The 18,635-nt window shown below is 31.4% G+C and overlaps 1 protein-coding gene across 3 annotated transcripts in view; it reads left to right on the top strand.

The window, feature by feature from the left end:
* Csmd3 (CUB and Sushi multiple domains 3) overlaps positions 1-18,635 on the top strand; it is a 976,820-nt gene that overhangs the window by 352,632 nt on the left and 605,553 nt on the right. For 2 of the 3 annotated variants that reach the window (XM_038342098.2, XM_042055667.1), the window contains exon 8: positions 16,358-16,435. The exons of the other annotated variant lie outside the window; for it this stretch is intronic. In XM_038342098.2, coding sequence (XP_038198026.1) covers positions 16,358-16,435 — 78 coding nt within the window. The remainder of the gene's footprint in view (positions 1-16,357; positions 16,436-18,635) is intronic. 3 annotated transcript variants of the gene reach the window in all.

The following is an 18,635-nucleotide window of genomic DNA, read 5'->3' as shown; positions in this document are numbered from 1 at the left end:
ATAGCAGCATTATTTGTAATAGCCAGATCCTGGAGACAGCCTAGATGCCCTTCAGTGGAAGAATGGATGAAGAAACTGTGGAATATATACATGCTAGAATACTACTCAGCGGTAAAAAACAATGACATCTTGAATTTTCCATGCAAATGGAGGGAAATAGAAAACACCATCCTGAGTGAGGTAACCCAGGCCCAAAAAGATGAACATGGGATACTCACTCATAATTGGGTTCTAGTCACAATTAAATATTATTAGAATTATTTAATTTGATTATAAAATATAATTTGAAAATATTTCTTAGTATATATACATGATTCTCTATAAAACTAACGCTACACTACTACGAACTAAAGAAAAACAACTGAGAATTTACCTCAATGAAAGCTTAAATATGTAACTATATAGTAAAACACATAATATCTGCTTTTTTTCCTCATTTATTTAAATTTCAGATAATGTATGATCACACCATAATTTTATAGAATACTTTTTTGGAGAGGCTAAAGGAAAACCTAGAACTCATATAAACTGAGTATTGTTCATTCATATTCATTAATTTATTTAGTATTCATTTTTAGAAAACAGTGTATTGAGATTATATATTATACAGAATATATATAATATATTATACAGAATAAGTATATTCTGTATAAGCTTAAAATTTTAAATAGAATTTAATAATAGGTCATAGAAATAATTGGGTATTTTTGAACAAGAAATGATTAGCCATACCATAGTAACAATAAGTTTGACGTATAATATTACACAGCATTCATTCATTTTAATATTATATTTCTTAGAGAATATAACATAATGATATCTATTTTCCATATAAAGGTAATTAATGTCATTCCTTAATGAACATTCTTGATGACTGTAAATTTTATAATGAAAATATCTGTATATTTCAACCAAGGGTGTTGCCTCTACAAAGACGGAATGATCTTTTTTGAATTTTCTAGTATAAATTAACAAGATGACTTCAACAATGTGTGGAGTGAAATATTGTACAAGGTTTCTAGACAGAACCAATGTTGGCTTTGCAGAGAACAGAGATTCTTTCACAGTTCATTTAACAATAGTGTTTCATATCCACAGGGTGTTATAGTTTTGTAAAATTATTGTTAGTTGTCTATCACTGAGGATGACTATGAAGCAGACTCCCTAACTTAAAACTAAAGCTGAAAAGGAAATACAGTTTAAATATCACTCTCTTGATAAAAAAAAATGGCACTTTTGTTTTAGTTTTAAGAGAAGTATGCTTATTTAAGCATCATATTCATTAAGTTAAGCAATTACATTAAAAACAAACAGAAATTTTACTTTTAACTTGCATTTCAAGTAAGTTCTTAAAAACATATATAAGATTCAAATAAAATATTCAAGCACCTGGCATTTTTTAAAAATTATTTAAAGTAGATTCATCTTCCCAACATGGTTTATCCAACCTCCACTCTTTCTATCCCCCCCACATTCTCCCCCCACAAACACCTGCTCCTTCTCTATTTCCTCTTCAGAAAACACCAGATTTTCAAAAGGCAGACAGATAAGACAAAGAAAAAATAGTATCCAGTAAGACAAGAAAAAGTTCCTCATATTAAAGCTGGACAAGGCAATCAAGAAGGAGGAAAAGAGTCTCAGTTGTAGGCAAAAGAGTCAGAGATACACCACTCCCACTATTAGAAGTCTCAAAAGAACACCCATCCTAACAACGTTAGCAGAAAAGCAGAGTTCTTGGTGCAGACCTAAGTGGCCCAGTGCTTGCCTTTTAAGTCTCTATGAGCCCAGACTCGCGAACACAGGAACTTAAAAAGACAGATCTATACAGAGAAATGGTTTGATCTAATGCAAAGCTTTGGCATCATTATTAAGACAGATCATCATCTGTGTCAAATAATTATTTGATGCTAAATGTGTGCATGCCATTAAATTATATGATCTCTTGTAAATATACTTTAAATATTTTCAGGTAATTAGTAGTGTTTTCATATGTTTTGCTAATATTTTTGCAGAGTATACAACATATTGTTTAGGTTTGCTACGGTTTAACTGTCATTGGCATCATCACATTGATAAATTTACTTTATAAATTATTTGACTGAGTTTTGATGGATACTGAGTAATGTCCATCCAGGATAAATTTACTTTATAAATTCTTTGACTGAGTTTTGATGGATACTGAGTAGTGTCCATCCAGGAATCAGTTAGTAAACTTTTATTGCAAGTTTTACCTATTGCCAATTATGGGATGATGTCATTGGAATGAATACTAGATATTAACTAAATTTTCAAGAAAAAAAAAGTTGCATGGATATAGTGGTACAGAAAGAGGATTTGTCAATTATAAGAAAAGGAATACTCAAAAACGATTAAACATCTAGATGAAGATGAGTGTAAATGATCTGTCCTGTCCTGTGTGATGTCTCTTGTGTGATGTGTCTTAACAAAAGTTAAGAGAAAATTTGTGTGAGGAAGTCTATTCTAGCATTTTTAAAATCATACAGCAGCTGCTTTTGCATACTCCTAATTCACAATGTGAGAAATAAAACATTCAGACAGATTGTGCTGAGATAGCTGGGTGAGGAAAAAGCTTACAGTCCCTGGGTTTAATGAGCAGAAAACACATGGTGGAAGTAGATAAAAAATTTCTCCAAATTTTCAACTGACATAAAAATGCTCACTAGGGCACACTCGTGTGCAAGTTTACACACACACACACACACACACCAATCAATAAGCTGGCAAGTGTAAAATAGCAGATTTCCAAAGTCACGGTGAGGAAGAGACAAACTGTATATTCCAAAAGCATTTCAAATAATCCTTCCATAATGCAAGATTATAGTCCTTTTTTATTCTGAAATTGTTTCTAACATCTGATAATATCAAATATTAATTTACATCTCATTTATCATGCTCTATTTGTCTTAGTTGTTGAGATAATATGTGCTTGTTTTCTCAATATTTAAATTAATAACTGTTTTACAAACAAGAATGGAAGAGGTTATTGCTATCATAAAAAAATCTAAGGATTTACTCTGTGTTTGTCTCATATGTATAAAATCAGTTTTGTGTGCATTTTCCTAGGGCTCAATAACATCTGTGCCTAAAATTCCTCAAGCTGTCTAATTAGGATTCAACTGTAGCTTTTCTTTTAGTACAGATTATTCCTAAGGGTCGATTAGACTGGATTTTCTACTTTCTTCACTACTATGTTCCACTATATTTAATTACTTATTAATTTACTTTAACTTATTTTCTGAACATGTTTTTATTTGATTTTCATCTTTCTTATTTTCTATTCAGTTTCAGTCCATTTCACTGTTATTTTCTTTTATCGGCTGCATACTCTTTCCCTCTTATTCCTCCTTTCCACTATTTTCTTTCCACTTTTCTTTCTTCATATAAAATATATAGTATTAAAGAAAAGTGAAAATAGTCCTTCTTCATTAGGTTCATATTAGGTATGAAAAAGGCATTGAGTGATAATGTCCTAGTTATAGATGCTGTGGCGTTTTGACTTGGGAAATCAGTAAAGGCCTGTTGGGGTTACAAAACTGAAAATGAGACCTGAATAACACAAATAAGATCACCATGATCATAGAATCGCTCTGCATTGCACTCCAAACAAAATGAAAAATAACGCAAAGTCGGAGCTCATGCATCACCTAGTGTTTGAGTCTCAGTTGAGGGAAAACAAAAAGTGACATTTGGTATTCCTGGCATCAGCGCACAGGAGAATGACACAAATGAGTTAGAATATGGGGAGGAATTGAATATTTGGCCTGAAACATCCATTAAAAGAATCTAATGTATTGGCATCAGAATTAACTAATGAAAAAGTAACAGTTAGCCAGGAGGTGGTGGTTCATGACTTTAATCCCAGCGCTGTGGACATAGAGGTGGGCAGGTGAATACCTGTGAGTTCAAGGCCTGCCTGGTCTACAGAGTGAGTTTCAGGCCTTCCAGGGATACAGAGAAAAACCCAGACTTATACACACACACACACACACACAGAGAGATAGAGAGAGAGAGAGAGAGAGAGAGAGAGAGAGAGAGAGAGAGAGAGAGAGAGAGAGAGAGAGAGAAGAGAAAACTTTTTCTTGAGATTTAAGTAAATAGGAAAAACAGACTTAACAATATACAAAAGTCCAAATAACAGTTATTAGTGACTTGGCTTCTATATATTAGTCTAGGGTTCTCAAAATGCAGTGTGGATCGATTTTCAAACTGGTGTGTTCCAAGGGAGGAGGTGACTTGAAAGTATCACACTGCTGTCTGTTCTAAATTTCAAAGTTTAAGGTTCTGGTGGGGATATTTAATAGGAATATGATTATCATGTCGAGACAGAAACATATACCAGTATTACTCTGTCATTCCGAGATCTTGTCCTCAGTTAAAGTATTGTAAGTTTGGTAAAATAGGATCATGCTGTACTCATGACAATAATCCAGGTAGTCCTTTAAAATAACTCTTACCTCCATTGTAATTTTATAAGAAAATAAATTGCAAATTGATGAATAGTGGGATTATTGCGGTCAAATTTTGCTGTATAGTTTTAAATTTTATCTTACATTCTCCACATGCAGACATTGTTTTGAATGTGCTATTATGTTTAAACAAAAAATGAAGAAATGCTTTCCCATCTCTTAACATGGTTTAAAATACTGAAAGACTAACATAGATTCTAACAAAATATAATGACAATACACAAAACAATTGCTATCATACTAATGTACTCAATACACATATAAATCTTGTATTTTTGTAGTCAAAATGCTTTTACTTGCTTGAGTTTCCAGGTCATATCTTCTGATCCTGAATAACAATGATTTTAAAACAATTTGAAATCATAAATAACAGAGGAGGGAGAATGTATAACAAAAATTCAGTTTATATATGATTTTTGTAATGTAAGTCTACTTGGTATTTTGAATACAAAAAGTTTGATATTAGTATAGTAAAATACATGTAGCAAACAGAATTGTCAATTTTTGGACAGCATTACCTAAAATATTTATCTTTTTTTGTTTTTCTTATTTTTTCTCTTGCCATTTTCTGTATGCATTATTATGTGGAATATTGTGTTCTGTGTTGTTTTGTGGTGATCTAACATTCTATGCCAGAACCATACTGATATCTTATTTAAACACATAATTGCAGACTGTATATTATGCTCATCTTCTGTTCTATTTTCTTGTTTCATCATGTTTATGATATTTTCAAAGCAACATCATTCACAACACTAAGCATGTTCTTGTATTTCTAATGTCTTAAAAATTTGTTTAGAAAATGATGCTTTGGGTAAAAGAAAAGAAAAATGTTTACGTACATTTTAAAGTTGTTACATAAAATATTCTGACTGTCAATGGAACTTATGACAGTATTAGGTAGCGAAAGTTATTTCATTTGAACATGAATACTTTATGAGTATTAGTTTTAATATTGTTATCCAGTATTACTCATAACTCAAAGCATGCACTTGAGTTATGCTGAATTTATTATTTTGGATGAACCACCTTTTTATATATCTTAGAGGAGGACTTTAAGGTAGACTACATTACTGAAATAATTCCATTGTCTCATAAAATGCTCTTTTTTACTGGCGCTATTTTGTAGATTTTTGTGCACCTCAATATAGCCAATAATAATGAATTTTTTTGATTTGATTGGCTTATTTTTACATTAAATTTTACATACAATTTGTTGCTTTGTATAAAATAGGCAAAAATGGGAGATAATAGTGTTTGATGAATTGATCGTAGAAAAAAATGGGTTCCTAGGAATGGCTGTGAACGAGTGTAACCCCAGCACTGGGGAGGTTGAGACAGGAGAATTTGTTGAGGGTTGTATAGTTACTTTGCTTAAAAGTGAAAAGCCTAGCCATTCTCTGTCTCAAAAGTAAAATGTACAATTAAGGTAGTCTTCAATGTGATTATAGGAGAAGACCAGTTCAGGCCCCCTCTTCACTATTGCTTGGAGTCTTAGCAGGGGTCATCCTCGAGGATTCCTGGGAGTTTCCTTGGCAGGAGGTTTCTCCTTCACCCCAAAATGGCTTTCTCCATCCAGATGTCTCTTTCATTACTCTCCCCCTTCCTGTCGCCCCAACTTGACCAACCTGAAACCTCATGTTCAGAGAGCCTTTTTATTCAGTAACAGATGAAAACAGATGCACAGATCCATAGCCAAGCGCTGGACTCAGCTCCAGAATTCCAGTTGAAGAGAGGGAAGAGGGATTACAAGAACAATGGGAGCAAATATCATGACAGAGGAACCCAAAGGAGACATGACCTGAGCTCTTGGGAGCTCACCGACTCTTATCTCCGAACCTACAGCTAGGGAGCCTGCATAGGACAAACATAAGCTCTCTGCATGTAGGTGACAAATGTCTATTTGTGGAACGCCTAGCAGTGGGATCAGGACCTGTCCCTGAAGCATAAATTGGCTTTTTTTGTACCTTATTCCCCATTAAGGGAGGCTTCGTCCTTTCCTATTTAAGAGGGAGGTTCTTGGTCCTGCCTCAAGTTGACATGGAAAGCTATTTGGAATCTGATCCGAGGCCTGCCTATTTCTGTAGGGAAAAGGAGTGGATGGGTGGTGGGGGATAGATAGGAGATGGGGCCAGGGAAAGGGAAGAGAGGAGGGAGGGGAAAATGAGAAAAGGAAATAAAAGAGTAGAATACACAATTAAATCTTAATAAATTGAAGAAGCTAACTTTAGACAAGAAATTAAAATACTTATGTTTTACTTCTTCTCAAACTGTTACCAGACATTAATTTACCTGCGAAAGAGGTGGTCACCAACACCTGCCATGTTTTTTATTTCTTGGTAAAATATACAAAGTGACTAGAGTCTCCGTTGATGCTTGAAATTGATACCAAAGAAACTTCTCTGCTTTTAAAGTAGAGGAAAACAGTCCTGTGTTAAAGACATTTTTATCGTCTTCAGAATTATTTCAAGGCATTTCACCCATTTTGCAACAAGCTGCCATTCTTGCATGTAGTTCTCAGAGCATATGGCAGTCCTTCTGTGAGCAGAGTGAAGTCACACGGTTTCTCTTTACACTCTTCAGGAGAGCAGAACACTGCGGTGTTGAGTTTGGTTATGCGTTGTGTAGGGTATTCTTCCTTTCACGATTACATCATTCGTATTCTGAATCATGGGATATTGCTTTTAATGCAAATGCTTGAACTTTCCACAAAATGTTCTCTTCAAAATGGTATTTCATAATATCAGTACACTTTTATGTAACACAAATTTCCAGAATTATTATATTCAGTTACTTAGTGAGTTTTGTGCTTTTTTTTTTTAGGTATAATCTTATAATGAAGCTAGTGAAAGTATGATCAGCTTTTCTGAACTTTTTCCATCAGGAAGAAATGAGGCTAGTGGTTTTCCTAAAAAGAATAGATAATTAATACAATTTCATGTAACAGTTATATTTTCACTACATTTTATGTTTTTAAAACAAATTTCCATATTACAGAAGAGCAAACACAAGCTAATGTTCTGCACTGTAAGAAAATAACTAATGTGTTTGTGTAATGGGTCATAAATTATGTGAAGTTGCTAAGATATATTATGATAAAATGTAATTAAAATATATATTATTAATTATTTAAAATTCATATCAAGTAACAAGAAATAGCATTGGAAAAGAGTAAATAATGATAGGAAATAATGATTTTATCATAATCCTAAGTGTTATCTGACTAAGTAGACTTTTGTTATTCGGTGTTTAGATAAAGGTGTCCGTTTGAGCTTCAGTTCTTGCCTTCAGCCATTTACTCAGCATCCTTGATTTCCATGTCTGTATAAAGGGAATAATAATTATTATGTAGATTCTTGTTTGTTTGATTTTAAAAAGGCACCACCATCTTCTTGATCCTGTATAAAAAGGAAATATATTCTAGTAATATAAAAACTTTTTTTTCAGCCGGGCGGCGGTGGCGCACGCCTTTAATCCCAGCACTCGGGAGGCAGAAGCAGGCGGATCTCTGTGAGTTCGAGGCCAGCCTGGTCTACAAGAGCTAGTTCCAGGACAGGCTCCAAAGCTACAGAGAAACCCTGTCTCGAAAAACCAAAAAAAAAAAAAAAAAAAAAAAAAAACAAAAAACAAAACTTTTTTTTTTCTTGAAGAAAGTTAAAGTGAACTTATTATGGAAAAAGTAGCACACTTATTTTTACTTGTTCATTGACTTTTAGGTAAACCCAAGACAATTGACTGCTGATAAAATGTATTAGTAACAAAGATATTTAGATATTCCTATTGTTATATCTATAATCATATCAAAGTAGATTGTAACATTAATTCAACTCAATCATTTGCTAGAATATATTTGAGTTTTTTGTCAATTCAATCTTTCCAACTTTGATGCGGCAAAGCTATTTAATTATCATTCAATTGGATCTATCCTTGTGAAGTATTTATTCTTTTTGGAGAATGAGATTCCTATAGAAGAGTGCAGTTGTGTGGTCTTCATCTTCAAAACATTTTCTAAAGAGCTAATAACCAATTAATAGTAGGATAATGAATAGTTAATAATTTTTATTGGTGATATCATTTGAAATATTCCAGGAATAATATATATATATATATATATATATATATATATATATATATATATATATACACACACACACACACATGGTTCTCAATTATCATAGTGTACTCAGTAATCATCTAGATTTATTAGGAAGGAAAATAACATTGTACTAATTTAAAAAGAATCCCTGTATAGTAAATATTTCTAGGTATATTAGTAACGGTTTTTCAGGTGTTTATTCCAGTGCTATCATCTATATTAGCAGAAACCAAACAGTTATTCCCAATTTAAAGGATAGAGACAATTTACATTAAACAGAGTGCTTTATCACAGACTGAAAGAACAAGGGACCTTCACCTCTCCAACTTAGCCAATTCAAGCCAATAGCGTGCTGCGAAACTCATAATGAGTATGCTGACCTTGCTTTCCATTCTCCTCCATCCTTTCATTACATTCTTCAGATCTTGCGGGAATCTGTTGATCAAGTTCATATTTCAAAACAGTAAATATTCATAATATTAAAGTGCGAGTCTTGTTTAACTATTTCCATCCTCACGTATCTGTAGGGTAGCTTAGTGATCTGATTGACAGACTGAGGAGTGACACACCTGTGTAGCAAGGATAGAGCCAGTTCAGATTAACTGAGGCAGAGAAAAATAACAGAGACCCAGGAAGGACAGGACAGGAAATAGAATGTATCTGTAATTAAACTGTGTCTTGTTGCTCAAATACACAAACAGCTGCATAGCTTTGTAGTAAATGAAACCATGCAAGCACATCCGTATTTGCCTTCAATAAAATGCAGCTTTGTGTTGCAAAGTCTTCCAAGGTAGAATATGTAGGTAACATGAGAAGCCAAATCTCAAGGATTAACAATAATGCTTCACCTTAATGTAGTCTCCTTTCCTGCTCCTCCTTAAATTTGCAGTTCTTCACTACATTGTTGAAAATTGCAGTGGTGGGATACATTCCACCACTGTGAGTAGTTTGAGGAGAGCATTTACTGTGGTTACTAGCTTTCAAACAATTGTTGCTTTTTCATCTTTTTAGACGCTCTAGTGAATATATGTATCCTTGCTATGTACAGTTTGGAAAAAATAGGTAATGGAATATTAGCTTACCTTGATTAAGAACATACTAAGACTACCAATTTATGTTAAATGTCCTTGAAATATTCCAGTGAAATTTATTAACAGAACTGAAACTATAAGCAAAATAACCATTTGTGTTCAAGAGAATGTACCAACCAAGAGAGCTTAAAATGCATAAAATAAAATCATAATATTAAATTATAAAATATTGGTAAAAGTTAGTGAATATGAAGCTGTTGGAAATTAGGGGTTGAAGACTTAATTAAATTAAAAGGTTAAAGCATTTCTAGAGTGTGGCAAGTATGGGTATGCTCTAGCAATGGTAATTTCACATATGGTGACTTTCTTATACCAACTAGAAGAATCCCTAGAGAGAACATAAAATCCCATCTTTTACATGTAGTGCTGACATTTTACAGCGTACCGTAGTTGTAAGACCTGCTACGCCAAGCGCTGAGAATACATCTGCTGTTATCTAGGCAAGTGTTAGGGATTCCTGAATTGGCTCCATTTTTAAGAAGAAAGGAAGGTCACAGATAAATTTTAGAGTATTTTTCCCATAATTAGTCATGTAAATTTTAGCCATTTATTTAAACTCTATCCTGTCTTTTGAACAAAAAGTAACACATGTAGTTCTTCCTATAAGACCTGCAAATTTAACCAGATTTGTTTTTTCTATATTTAGTAAAATAAGAAAATTCTTTGTAAAGCTGAACATGCTTTCAGTTCTGAAAAAAGAAAACCTCTATTCATTAGTTATTCAGAACCAGGTAAAAAGTTCCAATCCCATTTTATAATGGCGGCATGTTTAGCTTTGAGTTCTTAAAGACTTGCCATGAGGGTAGCTGTCGTCATGGTAAGTAGAGGTTTCATATGTTTGTATAATTTATTTTGATTATATGCAGAGGACATTTCTACACATTCCTCCAGAACTGACTCTTTTTGTTAAAGGTCTGGGGAGGTTTCTGACTTGGTATAAAACTGAAATTTGCACTATAAATCCCAAAGAAAATGGGTGATGGATTAAATATCATGTCATTTTAGTATAAAAGCATAATTTAAAATCATTGAGACACTGCGAACTATCACAAATATCTGAGAATAAAAAAAAAACATTTAAAAATTTGGAAATAACAGAATCCTGGAAACTAACACTACACAATGGGGTTTAAGCTTGCAGGTCAACATAAAGAGGATTTAGAAATCTGAGAAACACACTGGAATGTTTAAGACAAAGCCAACAACTTTAGTGGTTTCCAACAGAGTACATTAAGGATTCGCAAGTCTCTATCACGTAAAATTAACCTATCTATGTTCTCTGTGCTTCAACATATTTAGCTTCAGTACACATTAAATAGTGCCTGTCACTACTTCCATATATACAAAATTTCTCTCTGTTTTTATACATTTTGAAATGCAGTGCTTTGGAATGATTCAAGCATGCCTCTTTAGGATATGGCTGACTTTTCTACTAGGTTTTCCCTACATATCCTGGAAACTAATTGCTGCTTATTTCTTAGCACTTAAAAGATAGACAAAGCAGAAAATATTATTCCAAGAAATTTTGTATTATTAAACCATACTAACATGTAAATGGTGGTAGAAACTGAGATGTTGTGGATATCACTTCAACTCCTTTCCTTTCCTTCCTTCCTTCCTTCCTTCCTTTCTTTCTTTCTTTCCTTCCTTCCTTCCTTCCTACCTTCCTTCCTTCCTTCCTTCCTTCTTTCTTTCTTTCTTTCTTTCTTTCTCTCTCTCTCTTTTCTTTCTTTCTCCTTTCTCTTTTTATCTGTCTTTCTTTCTGTCTCCTCCTTCCTTCCTTCCTTCCTTCCTTCCTTCCTTCCTTCCTTCCTTCCTTTCCTCCTTTCTTTATTTTTGGTTTTTCAAGGCAAGTTTTCTCTGTGTAATTTTGAAGCACATCCTGGAACTAACTGTGTAAACCAGGGAGGTCTCAAACTCGGACATCTGCCTGCCTCTGTCTCCTGAGTACTGGGATTAAAGGTGTGTGCCACTGCCCACCAGGATTTCAGCTCTTTTTCAAAGGAGTATATTGAAGAAATAATTAGTTAGAAATCCCTTCATGAATATGTTCCCAAATCTTGCTTGAATAAACCAATAGTAATTCTAGAAAAGCAAGTTAAACTTTAATATTTATAGACTGAAAACAAGGAGCCACTACATAGTAACAAAACCTATTCTCTTATTGAAGTTAATATTTTAAATCTCACAGAGAAATTTCAATCTCTAGGACAGAACTGAGATTTCTGATTACATTAAATTTACTTTGGTCTGAATTCTGTTTTCAAACAGCTAATACTAGACAAATCAATCTCCTAGGACTACATAGAAACATTAAACAATGAGCTGTATGTTTATGGTATTTGAGTGCAGGTTTCTGGTTCCCAGGACAGTGAGAGAAGTATCAAAAGCATTAATAACCCACTACCTTTTAACATATAACACAACTTCATCAGAGACTAATTTCTTTGATTTTTTAAAGGTAATTTATTTATAATATTTTCAAGTACAGAATTGTTTAATCTACAAAGCAAAATGCAATTTTGTGTATTATGAAGACAATAACCTTAAAAATATTTTTCATAGGCAGTTGGCAGAATACGTTTGTTATTCAACAAAATATGTGGGGTGTCAACAGCTGTTGCTTGTATTTAGACTTATACACTTTACATTGTGCAAGGTTTTTAAATTGAAAATTTACGTGCATACAATGTGTTTTGATTGTACCCAAACTTGTAAGTCCCCCAGCTTCAATTCTGCCTCTAATCTCCTTCCAACACCTTTCCCTCCTAATTTATGACTTTATTTAATCACCATGTTATTTAATCCACTGGCACTTTTAAAATATTCCATGTCCGGAAATCAATCACTTGAAGTTATAAAAGTTTCAATTGATTTAAAAAACTAAGTGATCTTCTTGTCAATAGAATACATTTGTTGACTACAAAGAGAAAGATAAGCTCATAATTAATTAAAATGAAAATCTCCAATAACATAACTAAATACCAAATCTCAGAGTAGAAAAATGAGTAAGTCTTTATAATACATGTAAAATTAAATGTTAAAGTACAAATGAAACAAAAGATGTATAAAATATAGTTTACTTATACATAATAGATTTTTAAAAGAGTTATTAACTGATGATTTATTCCTGAATCATACTATGTTAGCTATGACTAATCAAACACTTGTAATAACAAATGCTATAACACTACAGATATAGAATAAATAAGTTTCTTATTATAGTACATATTAACATTATTAAAATTGTAATAACTTAACATTTACTTCTATGATCTTGTAAAATACAAGTTATATTCAATAAAAATATTTATCTCACCAATACTATACTTTATTTTCTCATTTCCAAATTTTATCATATAAATTCCAATGTTTTGCTAAGTGTACATGCCAACAATTGCAATTCACATATTAGATTTGCTGCTGTGTGGTTGTGAGGTACACAGCCCACGTATTTCAACCAAGTGTTTGAAGCTAGATTTTTTTAACTTTATATTGTGTAAGTTCTTCAATAGAAATATCGCTGAAAACACTAATCTTTTCCAAATTCTCACTTGATGATTTATTTCTTCTATCATATCTACATAGAATGGTCATTTTTACCACTACAGCCCTTTCTTCCTGTCCTGTTTAAAGCCCTCTGATTTGACTGACAACGATGATCTAACATAGAAAAAAAAGCCATATAAAATGATTTCACACACACAGAAAACCTTTACTAATAGCTTCAAAATACTTCAAAAGAAGTTCTTATATATGTGGACACAAGTTTATTTTATATAATAGACATTCATTTTAAACATCTCAAATAAAACTTTTCAATTCATTAACACAAAATTACAATAATATTAAATAATATTCAGTAAACAATTTTTGTTGATTTTTAAAATAATTTAGAGTTTAAATTGATATTTTAGAATATCAGAACACTAATTTATATGGGAGATAAGACAGAAAAATACAATATAATGTAAAATACAGTAATGCTGTACTGAATATAAAAGAGTCAAATTGGTTTTTCACCAAAACACAAAAGAAAACTTTAGCTCACAGAACTATTGTACTATTTGAATTTATACACAGATACACACACACACACACACACACACACACACACACACACCAGATTTCAATATAAAACATCTCTATTAAGAGTCTTCAACTGACTAACACAATTTATAATAAGATTACATATTTTAGGTCTGGCAGTGGTGGCGCACACCTTTAATCCCAGGCCTCCGGAGGCAGAGGCAGGCAGATCTCTGTGAGTTCGAGGCCATCCTGGTCTACAAGAGCTAGTTCTAGGACAGGCACCAAAAACTACAGAGAAACCCTTTTTAAAAAAATCAAAAAAGATTATATATTTTATTTATAACTAGTAACTGACCTGCTACTGTGTCTATCCTCCTACATTTGAGGGTATAAATAAGAAATCAAATAAAGACTTTCACACGTATATACTTTTCTTATACATACACACATATATACATATTTCTCCTGACTAAAAATACAATTAAAAAGGAATAAGGGTTTAATTACTCAACCTGCATAATTTTCTACAATTTTGTTCCTTTGAATATATTTTGTTTTACTTAGGAACACTTTTATAATTTAAATTTGACGAATGTAATAATCAAGTTCATTTGTAATGTTTAAAGATGCAATTATATGATACAGAGAAATGAGTTGTATTTGTAATGCATGCTTGGAAGGAGGAAGTCCAGAATTTTTTAAGTATTTAGGAAAGCAGAAAGTTTCCCAGTTGGGACAATTAGCTTAGAGGAGCTGAATATGTAGTTAGAGTTAATTATTTTTTTATATCACCATGGGGTAGGTAGAGAAGAGAAAGTAGACCAAGCAGAAACCTCACTTGAGATATAGCAATCATGTATCTTTTTCTATAAATGAGAGTAACTGTTGAACAATTGGAACCATAGCAACTCTGAGATGTTTTCTGTGCCCAACTTCTTACTTAAGAGGAAAATCATGTAGAAGGAGACATCTTCATCCACACCGCATATATATATTAAGAACATGTCTCGTTCTTTCATATCACTTAAGTCCTGTTTGACCACACATCCGCTGCCTTGTTGTCTATCGATATTTCATTTTGCAGTGCTAGAACTAGAGCTTCTTTTTAAATGGTCTGATATTTTCTCTACCTTCCTATAACTGAGTATCCAAAAAAATGGAAGTTCTTCTTTAAATTTTTTTAAAAACCAATAAAAAAAATGTGAACCTATGGCCAGAACTTCAATTTAAAACATTTTGGAATTTTCAAAAATGATTGAAAAACAAATGAAAAGCATAACATTTAAGGTTATTGTCCTCCAATTTTTAACTTGATAAAATGAAGGAGGACTTCTACACTATAATTAAAGAAATTAAATTATCCTTACAACTTCTTATTCATATTGTGTGTTCAAATATATTATTAGGCTAAGTCACCTTAAATGTTCAACTAGACAGGTTACATTTGCATGAATAATTGTTTGTCTTGGAGCTAGACTATTTTAAAAAAAGGCCTGACATAAAGGGTGGCTCATGATTATATCTTCAATACATGAGAAGTAGGTGTAGAAGAAAGAAATTCAAAGTAAACCTGAGATACAAAACAAGACCATGTCTAAATTAGTAGATTTCTGGATATCAGCAATCAGTCTATAAAAATCCATAGCAAGTGTAATATAGTATGTAATGTTTAAAAGAAACTTTTGGATTGTGTTTGGCTAGTGAATAGAGGTCCTAACCACATAGCCAAAATTTTTCGTTTGGAAATGGAAAAAAAAGCAAATACTGGCTTTGGTTGCTGACAATCATACCCATGGTATACCATGTGTGCATACACAAACAGGCATCTGCACACATGCACCCATATGCAAATCCCCAAATACATGTAACAGTCCTTAAATTAAGAGATGAAAATTTCTCTTCATGCAAATTAACTTTAAAATATTTTATGACATTTCTAGATTTTAAAACACTTCTTTTAGACTATTAATTTAATTTATGTATTTTTGTATTCATATGTGGTTATAACTATTTTAAGATGAAAAATCTAGTAGCACTATGAAGAGAAAATTCCACCCCTTATTATCAGTATTAACAGAATGGCTTTAAGGTACCAAACAACAATAATATATGAAACACCTGTAATTTATTCTCATACATTTCAATCTATTTGGTCTGGTTTCAATCATAATATAAAGAACAATAATAATTTGTGAAAATTATTGCCAGATATATTAAATATAATTCTTCCAATTTTATTACTTTCATAATAATTCAAAATTCTTGGCAATTCAATTAAAAAATAATAAAGCTCATGATACAATTTCCATTCTTCTGAAAACCCCAACACCATTTGCTATCTAGTAAAAATGAAGTTCAGCAGTTAACAGTGGACAATCAAAGTTATTCATTTATTCTAAAATTTTAATCATTCTAAAGAAATAGATACATTTGTATCAGTTTAGTCCCTATATAGTATTTGGAATGTTACAATGTTTCATGTTATTAGTACCATTTTTTATTTCTCAGTTTCCTCTGAGTGCCATCAATGAAGCGTAAGAGAGCCGTTTTTTTTAACTTACATTATTTCATGCTAACCAAATTTGTTAACTTGAATTTCATTTTCAAAACTGTATTTCCTGACACATGTTTTTGTTTGTTTTCTTAACTAGTGAAAAAGGCCATAGATTTTAAATCTAGAGGATTTAAGTTGTTTCCAGGGAAAGACAACAGCAACAAGTTTTCTCTCTGTGAGTGCAACTCCTTTTTGTTACCTTCTCTAGTGGGAGCGTGGAGTCTGTGGTGTCTGTGGCGTCTGTGTGTGCATAGCTAAGTGTCTGTGCATTGACCAAATAACTGCATTAATGCTTGTATAACATGCATGATGGTTATCCAATATTTTCTTGTATTTAAATATGTACAAGTTTAGTTGTAATTTATAAAACTCATATTTTTTCCACTTAAACTAATTATTATGTGAAAAGATATTATGATTTTGTGTGGTGATAATAATTTTTATTTTGGGGACATGAGGACAAATGTAATTAATTACTTATGTTGTCAGGGTCTCTTTTCTTAGCAATGCTTATTTGGGTATGTCTCAATTAATACAGACATGGCTTAAGGAACAATTCAAACAGGAATTTCCCTTTAAAAATTATTATTATTTTTAATTACTTATTCAAATAAAAACCTCACAATGATTTCTAAAGAAATTTATTTATAATTATTTACTAATTTGAAAATATCATTAAATGGCCTAAAATAAACATTTATTTTCCCACACAGCTGGGTCTTGTTGTCTGATGCCCTCTATCTGTTTGGAATAAGTCACCATTAAAGAAATCTATGCTATTGTAAACATAAAAGGAATAGTTTTCAAAAGAGTTATACATTCTTGCCACAACATGGAACAGCAATTGATAGAAATTTTCTACATTATTATTATACATATAATCTTTGAAGGAAAACTATATAATACCTATATCTTAATTCTAGAAATTTATGAAAAGTTGCCAGTAGTGATTGATAATATGTATATATTGTTACTTATTCTTGAACAAAACAAACTTTTAATTGAATTTAGTTCTAATCCAAAAAAAACCTAGCTAAAACTTTGTAACTAATTCTTTAGCAAAACTTATTACTGTTTTTCATAAATAGTTTGCTTATATTTTTAGTAGTATATATAAGTAATAAATTACCAGTTGAATTATTATGCCAACTTTTAGGATATGATTGTACATTCTTTATGTTAATAATTTAGATTATTAGATGAACTTTAAAATAATTTTGACATTTTACTAGCTATATTTGAGAATACAAAATTGACATCTGCTGACTTTGAAAGCTATACTATAGATACTTTCAAAATAATCAGCTTACAATTATGAATTTTTATGTATTTTGGATTAAAAACATAATTGTTCAAAATCGTTAACCAATGTTCAAGTACATAATGCTAAAATAAATTTTATATATAAACTGTTTGCTATAGTTAAAAGAAAATTCATTTTCCCATAACTTAAAAAATGCATGTATATTATTATTTGCAAAAAATACTAGGTTTGATAATTCCAGATATCTGACTTGATCACAGCTAAATGACAAGAGAAATGCATGTTCTCATAAATATATATGAGATATACTATAGTTTTTCTCTAAAACTTTGGTTCTCTGTGTGTTTTATTTGGAATTTTAAAGAGAATAACAATCCTCATACTCAGTTATTTTTTCTCATTTGTCTTTACAAATGTCACTGCATACTTCCCATGTTTTAAGTTTCCAATTGGCCTGGATAATTCAGTTTATTTATAGTAAATGGTCAGGTTATTATCTGGTATATGGAATTGGTTATTTTTGCTATATAATTGCAAATTATATATTATATATATATAATTGCAATATATATTATAATATAATATATAATTGGTTATTGGTATAACACATTAATGAAATAATATTTTATCATTTTAAAGATCCAACTATACAAACTATTAGAATTTTTTCAATGTTTCTTTTACCTGAAAATATGTTAGTATTTTATTTTAATATCATTGAGCCAAAGAGTTAAACACGCATAAATTGTGAATAAATTGCAACATAAATTTAAAACAAGATTTTTAATTCAAACAGTGAGCATATAAATACTATGTTTTTAATATAAATAATCCCTCCATAGATTTAAAACAAGTTATATGTGGAAAAAGTTTATGGATGAAAAACAGCAAAGCACTATTACTTAAATTTTATTTTACGTCACCTATTTTTGCAATATTGAAAAAATGTGTGTTCGAAAACTCGCATTATCTCATGATGCGTTTCACAAAGCATATCAATTTGATTTTAAATCATTAATGCCTATTTTCAAGATAGTATTAAATTTAGCACTTGGTTGTCCTTTATCCACTACAACCCAAATAATATTAAACATCCTATTTTATTATTGAA

Source organism: Arvicola amphibius, chromosome 9, assembly GCF_903992535.2.
Source record: "Arvicola amphibius chromosome 9, mArvAmp1.2, whole genome shotgun sequence".
NCBI lineage: Eukaryota > Metazoa > Chordata > Mammalia > Rodentia > Cricetidae > Arvicola > Arvicola amphibius.
The sequence above is the reverse complement of the archived record's forward strand: the minus strand, read 5'-3'. Positions and strand labels throughout refer to the sequence as shown.